The sequence below is a fragment of the Pelodiscus sinensis genome, chromosome 21, assembly GCF_052426305.1.
Source record: "Pelodiscus sinensis isolate ZL-2025 chromosome 21, ASM5242630v1, whole genome shotgun sequence".
Classification (NCBI taxonomy): domain Eukaryota; kingdom Metazoa; phylum Chordata; order Testudines; family Trionychidae; genus Pelodiscus; species Pelodiscus sinensis.
Genome location: NC_143072.1, coordinates 17,389,484 through 17,403,769, shown reverse-complemented (window position 1 = coordinate 17,403,769; position 14,286 = coordinate 17,389,484). Strand labels below are relative to the sequence as shown.

General features: G+C 47.9%; 1 protein-coding gene across 5 annotated transcripts in view; it reads right to left on the bottom strand.

Moving 5' to 3' along the window:
• Positions 1-317: 317 nt before the first annotated feature.
• The window catches only part of LYRM9 (LYR motif containing 9), a 95,108-nt gene continuing 81,139 nt past the window's right edge, over positions 318-14,286 (bottom strand). Inside the window, exons 1-4 of one of the 5 annotated variants that reach the window (XM_006138585.3) lie at positions 13,686-13,818; positions 10,494-10,642; positions 5,719-5,811; positions 318-2,123 (exon numbers count right to left, since the gene is read on the bottom strand). In XM_006138585.3, the coding sequence (XP_006138647.1) occupies positions 2,106-2,123; positions 5,719-5,811; positions 10,494-10,625 (243 nt within the window). In that variant the 5' untranslated portion in view covers positions 10,626-10,642; positions 13,686-13,818 and the 3' untranslated portion in view covers positions 318-2,105. Of the gene's footprint in view, positions 2,124-5,718; positions 5,812-10,493; positions 10,643-12,735; positions 12,987-13,685; positions 13,819-14,286 lie in introns of those variants that run through there. The other 4 variants (XM_006138586.3, XM_006138588.3, XM_006138587.5 and 1 more) reach the window with 4 other exon arrangements.

The following is a 14,286-nucleotide window of genomic DNA, read 5'->3' as shown; positions in this document are numbered from 1 at the left end:
GGATGTTGAACCACAGAAGCCCAGATCACAGGGGTCAAACCTGTATAACTTTATTTATGTATGACAGTCAGCTGCTCTCGCATGCTTCCTCCATAGGGGGCTCACTTTTTAAGACACTTAGGTGACTGTTTTGTAAGAAAGCACTTTCAGCATGAGAAAAGATTTGCCAAGGCCTTTAGAAAGTGGCTGTACCGTGCAATATACTACAACGTATTAGTGTCCAGTGCCTCTCACAGCACTGCAGTATGCACATGGATGCACCCCCACCCACCCCACAGTGTGTGTTCTCCCCAAAACTAGAAATTAGGACTAGAGGCTTAACACAAGTCAATGCTTTAGTGGCTTGATTCAGCCAGGCAGAGGAGTGGGTACGTACATTCAAGCATGCAAGCAGTCCCGCAAGTACTATGTTGAATTGGAGCCTTCGTAAATCCCCTAGCACTTAAGCATGTGCATAAGATCATTGCTGAACATGGGTCAATAAGCTTAAAGTTTTCACAATACTTGCATGTTTTGCTGAATCAGACCCTGAGCATCCAATCCAACCCCCAATAAAATCCATCGTCTACAAAGAGCTCGCTACAGCCTTCAGTGGGCGTTCATCAGGAAGTTCCATCTTAAATTTGTCTCCCTTCCCTCTCCCTCCTACATAACTTATTTATGCTCAGTCACATCTTAAACTTTGAGTCAAGGGCCTGGTCAGTCTAATTAGACCATAGCTCAGCATGTATTGGCCACACTTTTTGGAGTCCTTATTATCAAGGATTTACTTCATCTGTATTCCCCGCAAAAGACAGTATTTTCTACAATTACCCAGCAAGCAGAGGAAGGCCAGGGTGATACAAATGCATCGTGATTATACAGGGTTTTATTTTTCCCCTTAGGTCTTAAATAAAAATGATGCGTCTTTCCCAACATCCACGTACTAGTTTGAGAAGTGTCGGTATAACAGTTCTGACTGCTCTAAGTGGGTTCCTAGTCACCCAGCATAAAAGGAAGTGACAAACACTGAGTGTAATTAAAAGTAATAATCAAAAAGGGACATTCACATCCAGGCTGCCCCCGACTCGCGATGCAATCGGTTCAGGAGATCGTGTCGCAAGTCGGGGGCGTTGTAACTCGAGTCCGCATTTACGACGGGCATCGTACGTCATCATAAATGCCAGGCCGAGGAAGTAAGTCGGAGGGGTTCTGCCCCTTCCGCACTTACGGAAAAGGCCGGAAGTGCCAAGGTCATAACTGGGCCGTCATAAGGCGGGGGCCTCCAGTACTCTAACAGGGCAAGACAAACACACAAGGCCGAAAAGTTCCATCCTTCTTTTGTTTTGTTGTGTCTAGGCAGCTTCTCTGCTCACCGAGGTGGGTGGGGGAACAGAACCTTAGTTACTATGGGTCAATTATTTTGCCCTCAGTTACATGCATGTTACCCTCCCCCTTTCTGGGTACAGTATTTAGAACTAGTAAAAGGCTAACCTTTGAATTTCCTTGATATTGGCAGTAGATTGTCCTACTTCTTTAGTCTGGAGCAAATGCCAGTATCCAATTAATTTGCCTCTCACGGCCACTGATTTATAACAGCAGTGCAGGCTTGCCATTGTTTAAAAAATTTGTTTTGGGTTCAGCTATTATTAATAAACACCAGATAAAAAGCTCAACACGCCAAAACTTGGATGCATTTTAGATCTTGATCTAATCTTATGCTCTGATCTTGAAATAATATTTACTAGTACGATAGGGGCCTTAGCAGACAGTTTTTGTCTCTATCAGACCGAACCAACCCAAAACGTAGGATGTGAAATCCCTCTCTGCTGCCCTTCCTCTCCTCCCACTAACAACAATGGGAAATTGAGCTCTGTAGTCAAGGTTTTTGACTATAAAACTATGTCCTTGCCTGGCACCTTTCGTCAAACACTCTCAAAGGGCTTCAGAAAGAGGAATTAAGCCTTGTGTCACCCCAGTGAGGTAGGTTCGACGGCACAATTACTTTACACAAGGAGAAACTGCGGGCACAATACACAACATGGCATTGTTACAAACAGCTGAGCTTATTGGTCTGGACTCAGAGGATCCGTACTGATGGATGTCTTCTCTTCATCCCCTTCTTTCTACTTCTGTCTCTTATACTGAAACAAACAAACAAACAAACCATGTGTGATGTCAGGGCACAATCAAAATAACCTTTCACACACTGAATGATTCTTTTTGGACCTACCAAGCACTAGCAATCAGGATCACGTGTGTGATCCACATAAGGCTGTCTGAATGCCCATTAGCCTTCACAGCATGAAATGCCAGGATTTCCCCTCTCGGACACACACAGAATATTGAGTTTTTCTGGAGAGCGATCATGGGTGAATCTCATCCTGCTCATGCTGGTGTAAAATGTAGAATAACTCAGCCGAAGCCACTGGCACTAGACCAGTCTTTGCCAGCTGCTCAGAGCAGGGTTTCCAAACTGGGCTAAAACTTGATGCTGCTGAAATTTTTTAAAATCTATGACTAATACATGGCTCTGCCTGGTGGTGTAGTAAGATGAGGGCCTGAAACATAATCCCATGTATCACAGGTCTGGTGTGAGGCCTGAGCCCTAGGCAACAATGGTGAAGACTTGGCTAATATAAAGCAAAGTGAAGCTGTGAGCAAGAGCAGGCGCTGGCTCATGCAACTTGACACAAACAGGGCTGAGAGTATAACACACCAACCGGTAATAGACACCCATGTAAAACGGTAAGTGGTACTGAGCATTAGGGATGTAAGGAAGTAGTCAAGTAATCTATAAGCCTAGGCTTACCGGTTAGTCGAGTCGATTACTCGCTCCCCTTCCCCCCCCAGCTTGCTGCCTCTGTATTAGAGGCAGCAATGGGGGGGAAGCAGGAGCCAGTGTAAGGGAGTAAAAGCCAGCTCTCCCCAGCACCATCTCTGCGGTGTCGCCTGCATTCCCCCAGCACTGCTACCTCTATCAGAGGCAGCACCCTGGGGGAGGGGGCGAGGAGAGGTTGCTACAAAGCAGCCTCTGCCCACAGCAGGCCCAGGCTTGCTGCAGGCAGAGGCTGCTCCAGCAGCTTCCCCTGTCCACAGGGGGTCCCAGCAAACCCAGCTCAGTCCCGGCTTGCGCCTGGTCCAGGAGCTACCCCCGCTGAGGCTCTGCATTTTAAACGTAAGAGTTGGGTGGGCAGGCAGCCTGGCTCCTACATTTAAACTGCAGAGCCACAGCAGGGGTAGGTCCTGGACCTGGCGCGAGCCAGAACGGAGCGCCTTCCCTTATCGACTAATCGTGTAGTCAATAAAAAGTCTTATCGACTACACGATTAGTAAAATACCCACTTCTTAACATCCCTTCTCAGCACAGGTTGAAAGCACGTTCTAGAAGGATGGTAACACCACATAGTTAAAAAGGACTCCCCACAGATTCGGACCCAGGTTCAGGAAAGGGTCTAAAATGACAGCATGATGGACAGAGATAATCTACTTGACCCACCAGGTGCAGGGTGATGGGTGGCACCTAAGTAACCTCAGAGGGTGGTAACCTGACACATCAGGAATGATGTATAACTTGTTGTACTTGTGTATAAAGTTGTGTTTTGGAGGGGCTGTCTTTGTCTGGCCTAGGAGGACCTCTCGCTGACTGAGCTGGTCCATTATTGGGGGTACATATGCGTAGCGGTTCGGTAGAATCTACTGACAACTAGTACTGTACTTTGTTTAGTAAGATGAGAGGGCCTGAAATATGGACCATAGGCCTAGTATAAAGCCTGAGGCTTAGAAACAACAGTCAGTATATTGCCCAAATAAAGCAAAAGATAAGCTATGAGTGAGAAGCAGACTTTGCCAATAAGATTTAATATAAACAAGGTTAAGGATATAAAACACTAAAAGGTGCCAAGCACAGGCAATACACATTCCAAAAAAAATCATAAAAGAACACCTCGTGAAAAAACATGTTGGTGCCAACTTCCTCTGTGCAAACAACAGGAATACTAACCCAGGTTCGGGACTGGGTCTAAACGGACAGCATGATAGATAGTAATTGAATCCCCCTGGTATGAGGTAAAGGGTGGTAACTAACCAACAGGACGTGGCAACCTGAGACGTCAGGAGTGATGTGTAACTTGTTTGTCCCTGCGTATAAAAGTGTACCCCAAAGAGTTGTCTTTGTCCAACAAAGTGGGGCAGTGATGGATTCCCAAGTCACTGATTGAGTCGGTCCATGTGTAGTGGATCAGTAGAGTCTACTGACGACTTGTACTGGACTCCGTTTGACAATAAACTCGGCCGGGCGCCTTCAATCCTTATCGGATTTTGTGGTCTTTGGGGGCTTTCTGCACAAGTAGTCAACACAGCAGACTCCAAAAGTCAACACAACACACAGGAGGAGCACACGCATGGAGCCGAATGGTTATCACTACTGATGGAGCAGGAGACTTGTCAGGACACTGCACGGTGACTCCTGACTACTACAGGTATCAACCCTCTTCTGGATTTCAGATAGGGATGTTAAATATCGGTTAATTGAATAGTTGAGTAACCTCATGAATTCTTATCAGTTAGTCAACTATTCTATAGTGGGGGGGGGAGAGGGAAGGCTGGCAGCCAGTGTACTCCAGCCTCCCTCTCCTGAGTAGTCCCCTGCCACTCCACGCGGGGTGCCAGGCGGAAGCTGGTTCGCAAGGAGAGCCAGTTTAAAAACCAGCTCCCCTCATGGACCACCTGCTGTCGCCCTGTGCTGCTGCCTCTAATACAGAGGCAGCAGTGCAGGGTGGCAGCAGCCCCTGTCTGGGTCAGGGAAATGCGTGTAGTCTGTAGCATTAAGCTATAAGCTTTTGCTTATCGGATAATCAGTTAATTGACTACACTATTACATCCCTAATTTCAGAGTGACTTTCCCGCCTTCCTCCTCCACGATGACTTTTAATTGACTAAGCAGATTTTTAAAGGCAGCTGAATGTTTAACTCCTTTTGTTCCATATGTTTGCAGCTATAGAATACTTCCTAGTCAGACATGCGTACAGTGAAACAGCAGCGTATGACATGTCGCCCAGCAGGCCAGAAGGAATCGATCTTAGGAATCAACCTTTCAAGACAAGTTTTCTTGTGCTGGCTGCAAGGAGACAGGCCTCATCCGGAGCCTTGGCTGCACAGACAACTGGGGGAAAAGCTCTCATTGCTGTGCCAACGCAGCTGCAGTGGCGATACCTAGGATAGGGGTCCTAGGGTTCTCTCCACGGTGTCTCCTAATCCTGATTTTACAGCACAGGCAGGCTTGTGAGATGAGCATTCTGGGAGGTTAGTATGGATGGTTAGCAGCAGGGAGGGAGGGGAGTTGTTTTGCCTCAGTGTTGAGCCATGGGATAAACTGGGGTTCTCATCTATATTAAATATTTGACATTGATGCAAATACACTAGTTGCTGAAATCTGAAGCAACTGCCAATGTAAAAAAGCCTCAGACAGGACAGAAGTTTACTGTCCTGAGGTGAGAACATGCACTTGCAAAAGCCTTATGATTCGTTGAGTTTATAGTTTTGGTTTTTCTGCCAGCAGAGAGCTGTTAAAATAATCATTCCAACTCATGTGTATTACACAAATCCTTTCTGATAGAGATCTCAAATCGCACTGCAGAGGGATTCACACATTTGTTTTTCAGCATCCCTGCTCTTGTACTGGAGTAGCTCTAAACAAGACACAGACAACTTGATGGGGAGAAATGTAGTTGCACTTACTTTATTCATGACCCAGTCAGCATCTTCAATAGCTCTCTTAATTATCTGCTGGATTCTCTCAGGACTGTCTTCATCTGCATGAACTCTGAAACTCTGCAGGGTTTGAGCAGAGTGTGAAAAGGAGTAACTCAGTTAATGAAACAGCTGTTCAGCTCCTGCAAACATAAGGATCAGTTTAAAATCCTGAAATAAACACTCGATTAAAAATATATGCAATTTGAAGAGGTAGAAATGAGCTTTGTTCAAAAGGGATTGCACTGAACGTCCTTTCTGGCCTTGTCTACAATGGCACACTGTGTTGCCAAAAATTGCCTTTGGGTGACAAAAGAATGCGCGTTTACACTGCAATACGACTTTTGTTGGGAAAACACATCCACTTTTGGCAACAAAAATCTTCCAGCCCCGAGAGAGACTTTTTTTCTTTTCTCCTCCCTTTATTGTTGACCAAGAACCAGCGTAGACTCTGCTTTCGTTTTATCAAGAGAATGGGCTTCTGCCAGTATCCCACAATTGCTGTGCTCAGTGTTTTGCGATCTCTGCTGCCCTGCAGGCATGCACCGCCTCCCCTTTCAAAACTCTGGGCAATATCTGGCAGCTGAGTGAGCTGCTCCATTTAGGGAACAAACAAAGAGCAAATCATTGGGATGCTTCTGTTCTGCCTTGCTAAAAACACAGGTGCAGGTACACTGCTGCTGCAGGAGAAGGGCTGGAGAGACTGTGGTGCTGCTTTTAACATTTCTCAGCCCAGAGAGCTCACAGAACTATGCGGGAATCCCAGGAAGCGCAGGTGTCAGCTCTGCCTTTCCACAACGCTGCACTGTGGGATGTTTACCCACACTGCTTTGCTCTGTCAACAGGGGTGTTAGCACCGTGGCCAGGAAATGTTGACAATGGGAGGCAGAAAAAATAGTTTGACAGGTTTTCACTTTCAGTGACTTTTGCATGTCAGCACTTTCATAGCCAAACCTTCCCAGCATAAACATAGCCTCACATTCACTATTCTAACCCTTAAGCAACAGGGAGTCTTGCAGAAGTTTGTGCTAATAAGAGCCAGGTGGTAGGGGCCCTGATTCAGGACAGCACTTCAGCACATGCCTATATTCCACTAGATTCAATGGGACTTGGGCTCAAGAAGTGTCTTGACTAGAAGTGCTTTCTGTAATTGGGGCCTGAGTTAAGATAGCTTTAAAAATCTGGACCACTTGTGATAGTTCAACACAACCAGATATATCGGGAGCACAAATAGTTCCATGTGCTCACACACTAGCCATGCTGACTTATGTTAAGGCAGGCATGTCCAAAGTCCGGCCCGCGGGCCAACTGCAGCCAGTGTTCCGGTTTAATACGGCCCCACAGGTAATTTGGCAATATCTATCTTTTATGGCCCCCAACGAATCCCCGAGCGCCGCTCAGGACTAAGGATGAGCTCGGGCGTGTTCGCAGCTCCATGTAGTCCGCAGCTGCAGAGATCGGGAAATGTCTCAGTACCTGTGATTGGCGCTGCGCGCTGTCAGCTTCCTGGCGGGCTCGGGCATGTGGAGCTTTGAACACGCCCGAGCTCATCCTTAGACTCTTCACCACACACAGCCACAAAGGCAAGAGAATTCTTGCTGGGCAGTGTATTAGTGCTCGGATGAACACACTTAGACCAAAACCTCGGGCACTGCGCTCACATGATCTCTTCCCCTTCTGGTCTATTTAAAAAATGGCAACTGTAAATAAGAGAAGGAAAGTTGACAGTGAGGGCCGCTGCTTCCAGGACAGGTGGAAAGTGGAATATTTCTTCATTGAAATACAGAATCACTGTGTTTGTCTGATATGCCAAGAGACTGTGGCTGTTTATAAGGAATTTAATGTCAAGAGACACTACCAGTCGAGACATAGCACATACGACAAGCTAACAGGGCGCGACCGCAGTGAAATGTTGAAGCAACTTGAAGCTGTTTTAATGTCACAACAGCGATTTTTCACAAGAGCCCGTGAGTCAAATGAAAATGCCACAAGGGCGAGCTATGAGGTGGCAACGTTAATTGCTAAAAATTGCAAATCTTTTGCTGAGGGTGACTTTATCAAAGAATGCGTTATGAAAATGGTTGAGAATATCTGTCCCGAGAAGAAGCAAGAGTTTGCCAACATTTGCCTGGCTCGTAACACTGTAGCACGGAGAATTGAAGAGATTTCATCAGATATTAAGAGACAGTTGACGTCCAAAGGAGTGGATTTTGACTTCTTTTCAATAGCCTGTGATGAAAGCACGGACCTATCGGACACAGCTCAGTTGCTGATTTTTATGAGAGGGGTGGACGATGAAATGAATGTGACTGAAGAGCTACTTGACCTCCAGAGCCTTACGGACCAAACAAGAGGAAAAGATTTATTTGTTTCTGTTAGTTCCGCCATAGATGACATGAAACTGCCTTGGAACAAAGTTACTGGGATTATTACTGATGGGGCACCAGCCATGGCTGGTGAACGGAGTGGATTATCAACCCTAATCTGTAACAAGGTGATCGAAGGAGGAGGCAAAGCTATTAAACTCCATTGTATCATTCATCAACAAGTTCTCTGTGCTAAACATCTCAAATATGATCATGTTATGAAACCGGTGCTAAAGACTATTAATTTTATTCGCTCTAAAGCCCTGTGCCACTGCCAGTTTAAACAGTTTCTACTGGACATCCAGGCTGAATGTTTTATATTACAACGATGTAAGATGGCACAGTCGGGGGTCTGCACTGCAGCGTTTCTACTCTCTCAGAAAGGAAATCGGAGAATTCTTGGAAACAAAGGGACAACCAATGCGAGAACTATCTGATCCTATTTGGCTGGCTGATTTGGGGTTTCTAGCTGACATAACAAAGCATCTGAATGTACTGAACACGAGTCTTCAGGGGAAAGATGCAGCGGTGAACCAGCTTTATTCACACCTCAAAGCCTTTGGAACAAAGCTGCAACTTTTCATAAGGCAGATGTCACAAACACAGCCCAATACCATACATTTTTCAGCGTTGCAGGAAATAATGAACAGTTTTCCACAGGACAATATCAGTGCGCAAACGAGCAGGTATGCAGCAGACATTGCATCTCTGGCTGGGGAGTTTAAACGGCGCTTTCAGGATTTTGCAGCTATTGAAAAGGAGATCAGCCTTTTCTCCTCTCCATTCTCTGTTGACCCCGATGATGCTCCAGATCAGCTGCAGCTCGAGCTCATAGAGCTGCATTGTGACAGCGAGTTACGCAGTCGTCACCAACAGCTCTCTCTTGTGAACTTTTACCGCCAACTGGATAAGAGCCGGTTTCAAGAGATTCGAACATTGGCTAAGAAAATGCTGAGCTTGTTTGGCTCAACATATATGTGTGAAAAGACATTCTCTGCTATGAACTTTAACAAGAACCGCGTGAGGACAAGACTAAGTGACTCTCACCTGAGTGACATTTTGCACATCAAAACCACTGCCTTTGAACCAGACCTAGCCTATGTGCTGCAGTCCAGATCTCAGTTTCACCCTTCACATTAGTGCAGGCAAGTTTTTTTTTCAATTGAGATGAATACATTGTAAAATCTCAGTTAATGTCAGTTGGTCTAAATCAGTTATAAATATATTTGGACACAACATGTATACTTGGTGTTATGTTCCTGTTCATATTTTTCGAACTTAAAAGTTGACAGACAACCTTTATTACCAATAATATGTAATGTACTTTACAATGTTCCTGACATATATTTCAGCTTCCTGGATTTTTTTTTCATCTGGCCTTCAGATATGAAAGGCAGAGTGATTTAACACCTGTTTAGATTTGTCATCCATGTGACGAAATGAAAAGTATGCTGTTTGCAATAAACTTTGCATAAAATAGTTAATTTGCATTTAATTTTAATGGTTCAAAGAATGTCAGGCAAAATGGTCGGCCCTCACGCATGTTCACTTCATCAAATCTGGCCCTCTTTGAAAAAAGTTTGGACACCCCTGTGTTAAGGACTCACACGTTCCAGCACAGATCCCAGAAGTGGTGCATTCTGGGAGATTTTAAAAGGCCACCCAGCACATTCACGAACAAGACTGTCTGACAGAGCTGACTCCGATAGCAGGAGACTAGACTCAATATCTCTGCCAGTCCTATGCCCCTTTGTACTGTTGGACAGTAAGGGGACGACTCATTAATCCACTTCAGCTAGTTTGTATCCACTAAAGCAATTCAGACGGAAACAGTGTATAGCCCTGCAAAAAGGCTACACATTGTGCGCAAAAGTCTATTTGCCACCATGTGAATCATTTGTTCAAAGCTGGCACGCCTGCGTGCAGCCCAGAGTCACTGCGACTTCCTGCTGGCCCTGGGCTGAACACGGAGTTCCACATTCCCAGCGGGGGCTCTTGTACATTTCAAAGGAGGAATGCGGAAGCGCTTATTGACTAGTCTAGTAGTCGATGGACTATGCGACGAATCCATCGACTATTCGACCAGTAAAATAACTAATATTTAACATCCCTATTTTGACTAGCATAAAGAAGGCTTGAGTGAACCGCAGAGAGTAAACATGGCAACAGTGATGGAAAAGATTTTAAAAGTTTAACATGCTCTTAGTAAAACATGCAAAGAAACTTGGTTTTTAATTGTATGATTCTTTTAACCTGATTTTGTGTTTTCCACTGGCTCGAAGAGAATTCTTTCAATGCTCATCGTTAATTTATTACAAATAGCCTCAATAATAGCCTTTAATAATCCAAATAAATGGGGAAACGACTTTTCCCATTACCAAAGACAGCTTCTCTTACCTGTCTGATTGCATGTCTGTAATGCTGTTGGATATTTTCTGCAGGAAGCTCCTTACAACATCGAAGCAGGTAGCGGTACAACTGCAAAGGCTTCTGGACTAATTCCGCCCCCAGTAACGGAGCCATTGTCATGTTAAGCTTTCAAGCTGCTAAAACAAACAAAATGTATTTCACAAACCTGGGAAATGCACGCTGCAGAAGTAAAATTAGCCTTGAGTTTTAAAAGAGCCCCACTGTTGGCAAGCTTAAAACCAGAAGCAATCTGAGCAGTTTGCAGGAACATGCAGGTTTAGTATCATCAGTCTTAATTATGCTTTGAACATCCATCCCTGAATCTTCCAGCGCTTTATATAAATATCCCCATAGGATTAGGAGCAAATGAGGCATGAACTGGTTAAGGTACGATTGAGAAATTGTTTATTTGAAGATTTTAGGGCAGATGGGGTTAAGTGTCATTTATATTTATACATCTGATTAAAGTGCATGAGAGTGGATGGCTGGGTGTACATATCCCCCACAGCATACAAACCCTCTCCCCCCTCATCCTTTGTAAATCACTTGTGTCAGGGACTGATCTTGATATTGGGGAACTATTCACATCGTGTACATCTTTGCAGGGATGGGGCATTCAAATGTACAAACGCAAACCCCAAAGAGTTGAACTGTTTGTAATCAGCAGAATAAGGCCACTAGCTGAGTGCTACTATATCCTCATGCAGTGGGCCAGTATGGAAGAACACATCTTAGCCTTTGCCCCAGTGGTCTGATCTATAGGACCTGACCTCTGTGTCCAGACTGCCCCTCTCCCCCCTGCGTTTAGTGAGACTCCACATGGGCACATACAGCTGATACTTCAGAATCAGGGTCTTAAGTTATTGCTGTAAAGTTACATGAGCTGGGCTACAGTTCCTAAGGCTCTAATAGTTTCAAGAGTACGAGGCGAAAACTGGCTTGCAAGCTTCACATACCACCTTTTTAACAACCTGTGTCAACACAACAGGCCTCTCGCAAAAACAGGAATAGCTTTGAGACTCTCCATGAACATAACAGTGACAGGAAAAGAACAAAATCTACCAGCTGTCCCCCCACCAGTACACTTGTATATTGTAACCAAAAGTCCATCTAAGCTACATCAAGTGCTAATCAGATATTTTACATTACCAGTCATTTAACAGATGGTTGCCATCTGTGGAAATCTAAATTAACATTTTGGAGAAAATAGTTTTTATATCATTACTCATCAGAGTCAAGAAATACATAACTAAATAAGCAAGTAGGTGTGATATAATTTTAGCGTCAATTAAGAGTATTTAGCCTTCATAAGATCCTTTTATGGATTTTCTAAACACAATGTCCTTGGGCCAAATTCTCATGGGAGTGTAACACTATTAACTTTCAGCAGGTGCTGGCTAATGACCTCCAGTCCTAGCAGCTCTTGTATTTTGCTGCTCCACTGCAGCAACCTCATCTTCAGGAAAAAATCATGCTCTTAGGTTAAGTGTCTCACAACAGCATGATAAGTGATTAGTGACACTATTGGCGTGTAAAACTATGCGCGACAGCCCTTGATGGAGGAGAGATTCAGTTTTAAACCACTCGCCTCACTGAACCAAGACCCTGCCTCTCAGCAAATACACAGCTGTCCGGGGTACTGCATCTTTGGGCTAGAGCAGGGTTTCGCAACCTACAGGTCGCCATTACGTTTCAAAAGAGTCGCCAAGTGTCTCCCCAGGGGGCTCTGCCCCCTCTACTCCCCCCGTTTTTGAATTGCCTTGGGTCACCAAGTCTTCCTGAATTGTCAAAAGGGGTCCCCATCTGGAAAAGGTTGGGAACCGCTGGGCTACAGCCTTCAAACAGGTCCTGAAGGGTCTTCCTTTGCCCCTCAAATGCCCTTCCACTTTACCACTGGTGCAGCTACTACTTGGGGAAAGTCCTGAACTCCGGGGGGAGGAGGGAGGGGTGTGCACGTTAAGCCCCGTGCCCGCAGGGCCAGTTAACTGCTTACACATACAGTTGAACAGGTTAACATTTTAAGCAGAATTTTACACCCCTAGACGATATCTAGGGCCTAGTCCTAACGTAGGGGCATGAGCGGGGCTAGTTTCCTTCTGCGTCTGGACTGGGCCTGTCCCCGCCAGGGCAGGGCGGGTCCCCACTGCGGGGTCTCGGGGGTGGGCTGCGCTTCACGGCACGGCTCGGGCTGAGATGGGCGCTGCCCTGCAGCGGTGCCGGCCGGACTCACCCAGCCAGGCCCTGCCCCCAGGGCGCGTGTAAAGCCCCCGGGCTGCGCCGAGGGCAGACGCGGAGGCAGGACGCTGGGGTGAAGCGGCAGGGCTGGTGCTGCGGGCAGGCGCGGGGCAGCCAGACCTCCCCGCAAGGCCAAGGTCGCAGCGCCCCAGCCTGCAGCACCGCTCAGCTCCGGCGCCGGAGAGACCCGCCCCGGGAGGAGGAGGCGGCGGCGGCGGCGCAGCTGCGGCTCGGCACTTCCTCCCGGCAGCTGCAGAGCGCGGAGACTTGCACCCCCAAATCACCCCGCGCAGCCCCCCTCCCCGCGCACTATACTCCGGTACCCCGCGCGGCCCCCTCTCCGCGCGCGCTGCACCCCAAAATCACCCCGCGCAGCCCCCTCCCCGCGCGCGCTGCACCCCGAAATCACCCCGCGCAGCCCCCTCTCCGCGCACTATACTACGGTACCCCGCGCGGCCCCCTCTCCGCGCGCAGCGCCCACCAATACCCCGCGCGGCCCCCTCTCCGCGCAGCGCTGCACCCCAAAATCACCCCGCGCAGCCCCCTCCCCGCGCACTACACCCCGGTACCCCGCGCAGCCCCCTCTCCGCGCGCGCTGCACCCCAAAATCACCCCGCGCAGCCCCCTCTCCGCGCAGCGCTGCACCCCAAAATCACCCCGCGCAGCCCCCTCTCCGCGCAGCGCTGCACCCCAAAATCACCCCGCGCACCCCCCTCCCCGCGCACTACACCCCGGTACCCCGCGCAGCCCCCTCTCCGCGCGCACGGCACCCTGCTATCCCCCCAGCCCACTCCCCAGCGCGCTGCACCCCGTAGTATCCCGAGAGCCCCTTCTCCCCGTACTCTGCCCCCCAATCTCCCTACAGCCCAGTGTCCCCAGGCTCCTCTAGTGCGCTGCACCCCGCTATTCCCGGCCGCAGCCTCCTCCCCAGCGCGCTGCAGGTACCTCGCGGGCCGCTTGCCCCCAAAACGCGCCCCAGAGCTGCCCCGCGTGGCTGGGAGTCCTGGGCTGCCGGGGTCGGACGGTGAGCAGCGCCCCCCGCTGGGCGAAGCGCAGATCACACCAGCAAGACACACGCACATCAGCTGATCTGTCCTGGCAAAGGGGACACCTGTGTTGAGGGCGGGGGGGGGGGGGCTCTGCTGTGCTGCCTCCTGCCCCATCCCAAAGCCAAGTAACATGGTCTGAGGCATCACCATAGGCCGGACAGAGGGGGTGCTCCTTGGGGTAAGGTGGGTGTGCTGTCCTCAAATAAGTTTTACACTGGACATATCCACTTAGACTGCACAATATTTCCCTGTCAATGAGACAGTCGTAGATCAGCACCTCTGAAATGCCACTTCCCTTATGGGGCATCCAAAGCCTAGAGCCCATCCTGGATTTCTTTCTCTATAAGGTGCCCAATTCTTTGCTCCAGGCACCCCAAGCAGATAACATATAATCCTGCCAGGCAGCACAGTACCAATGATTGCTCAGCCCACGCTGCGCGCTAACTAAATTCCCGTAGACACATAATGGGAGAAATACACTTTCTGCACATACAGGA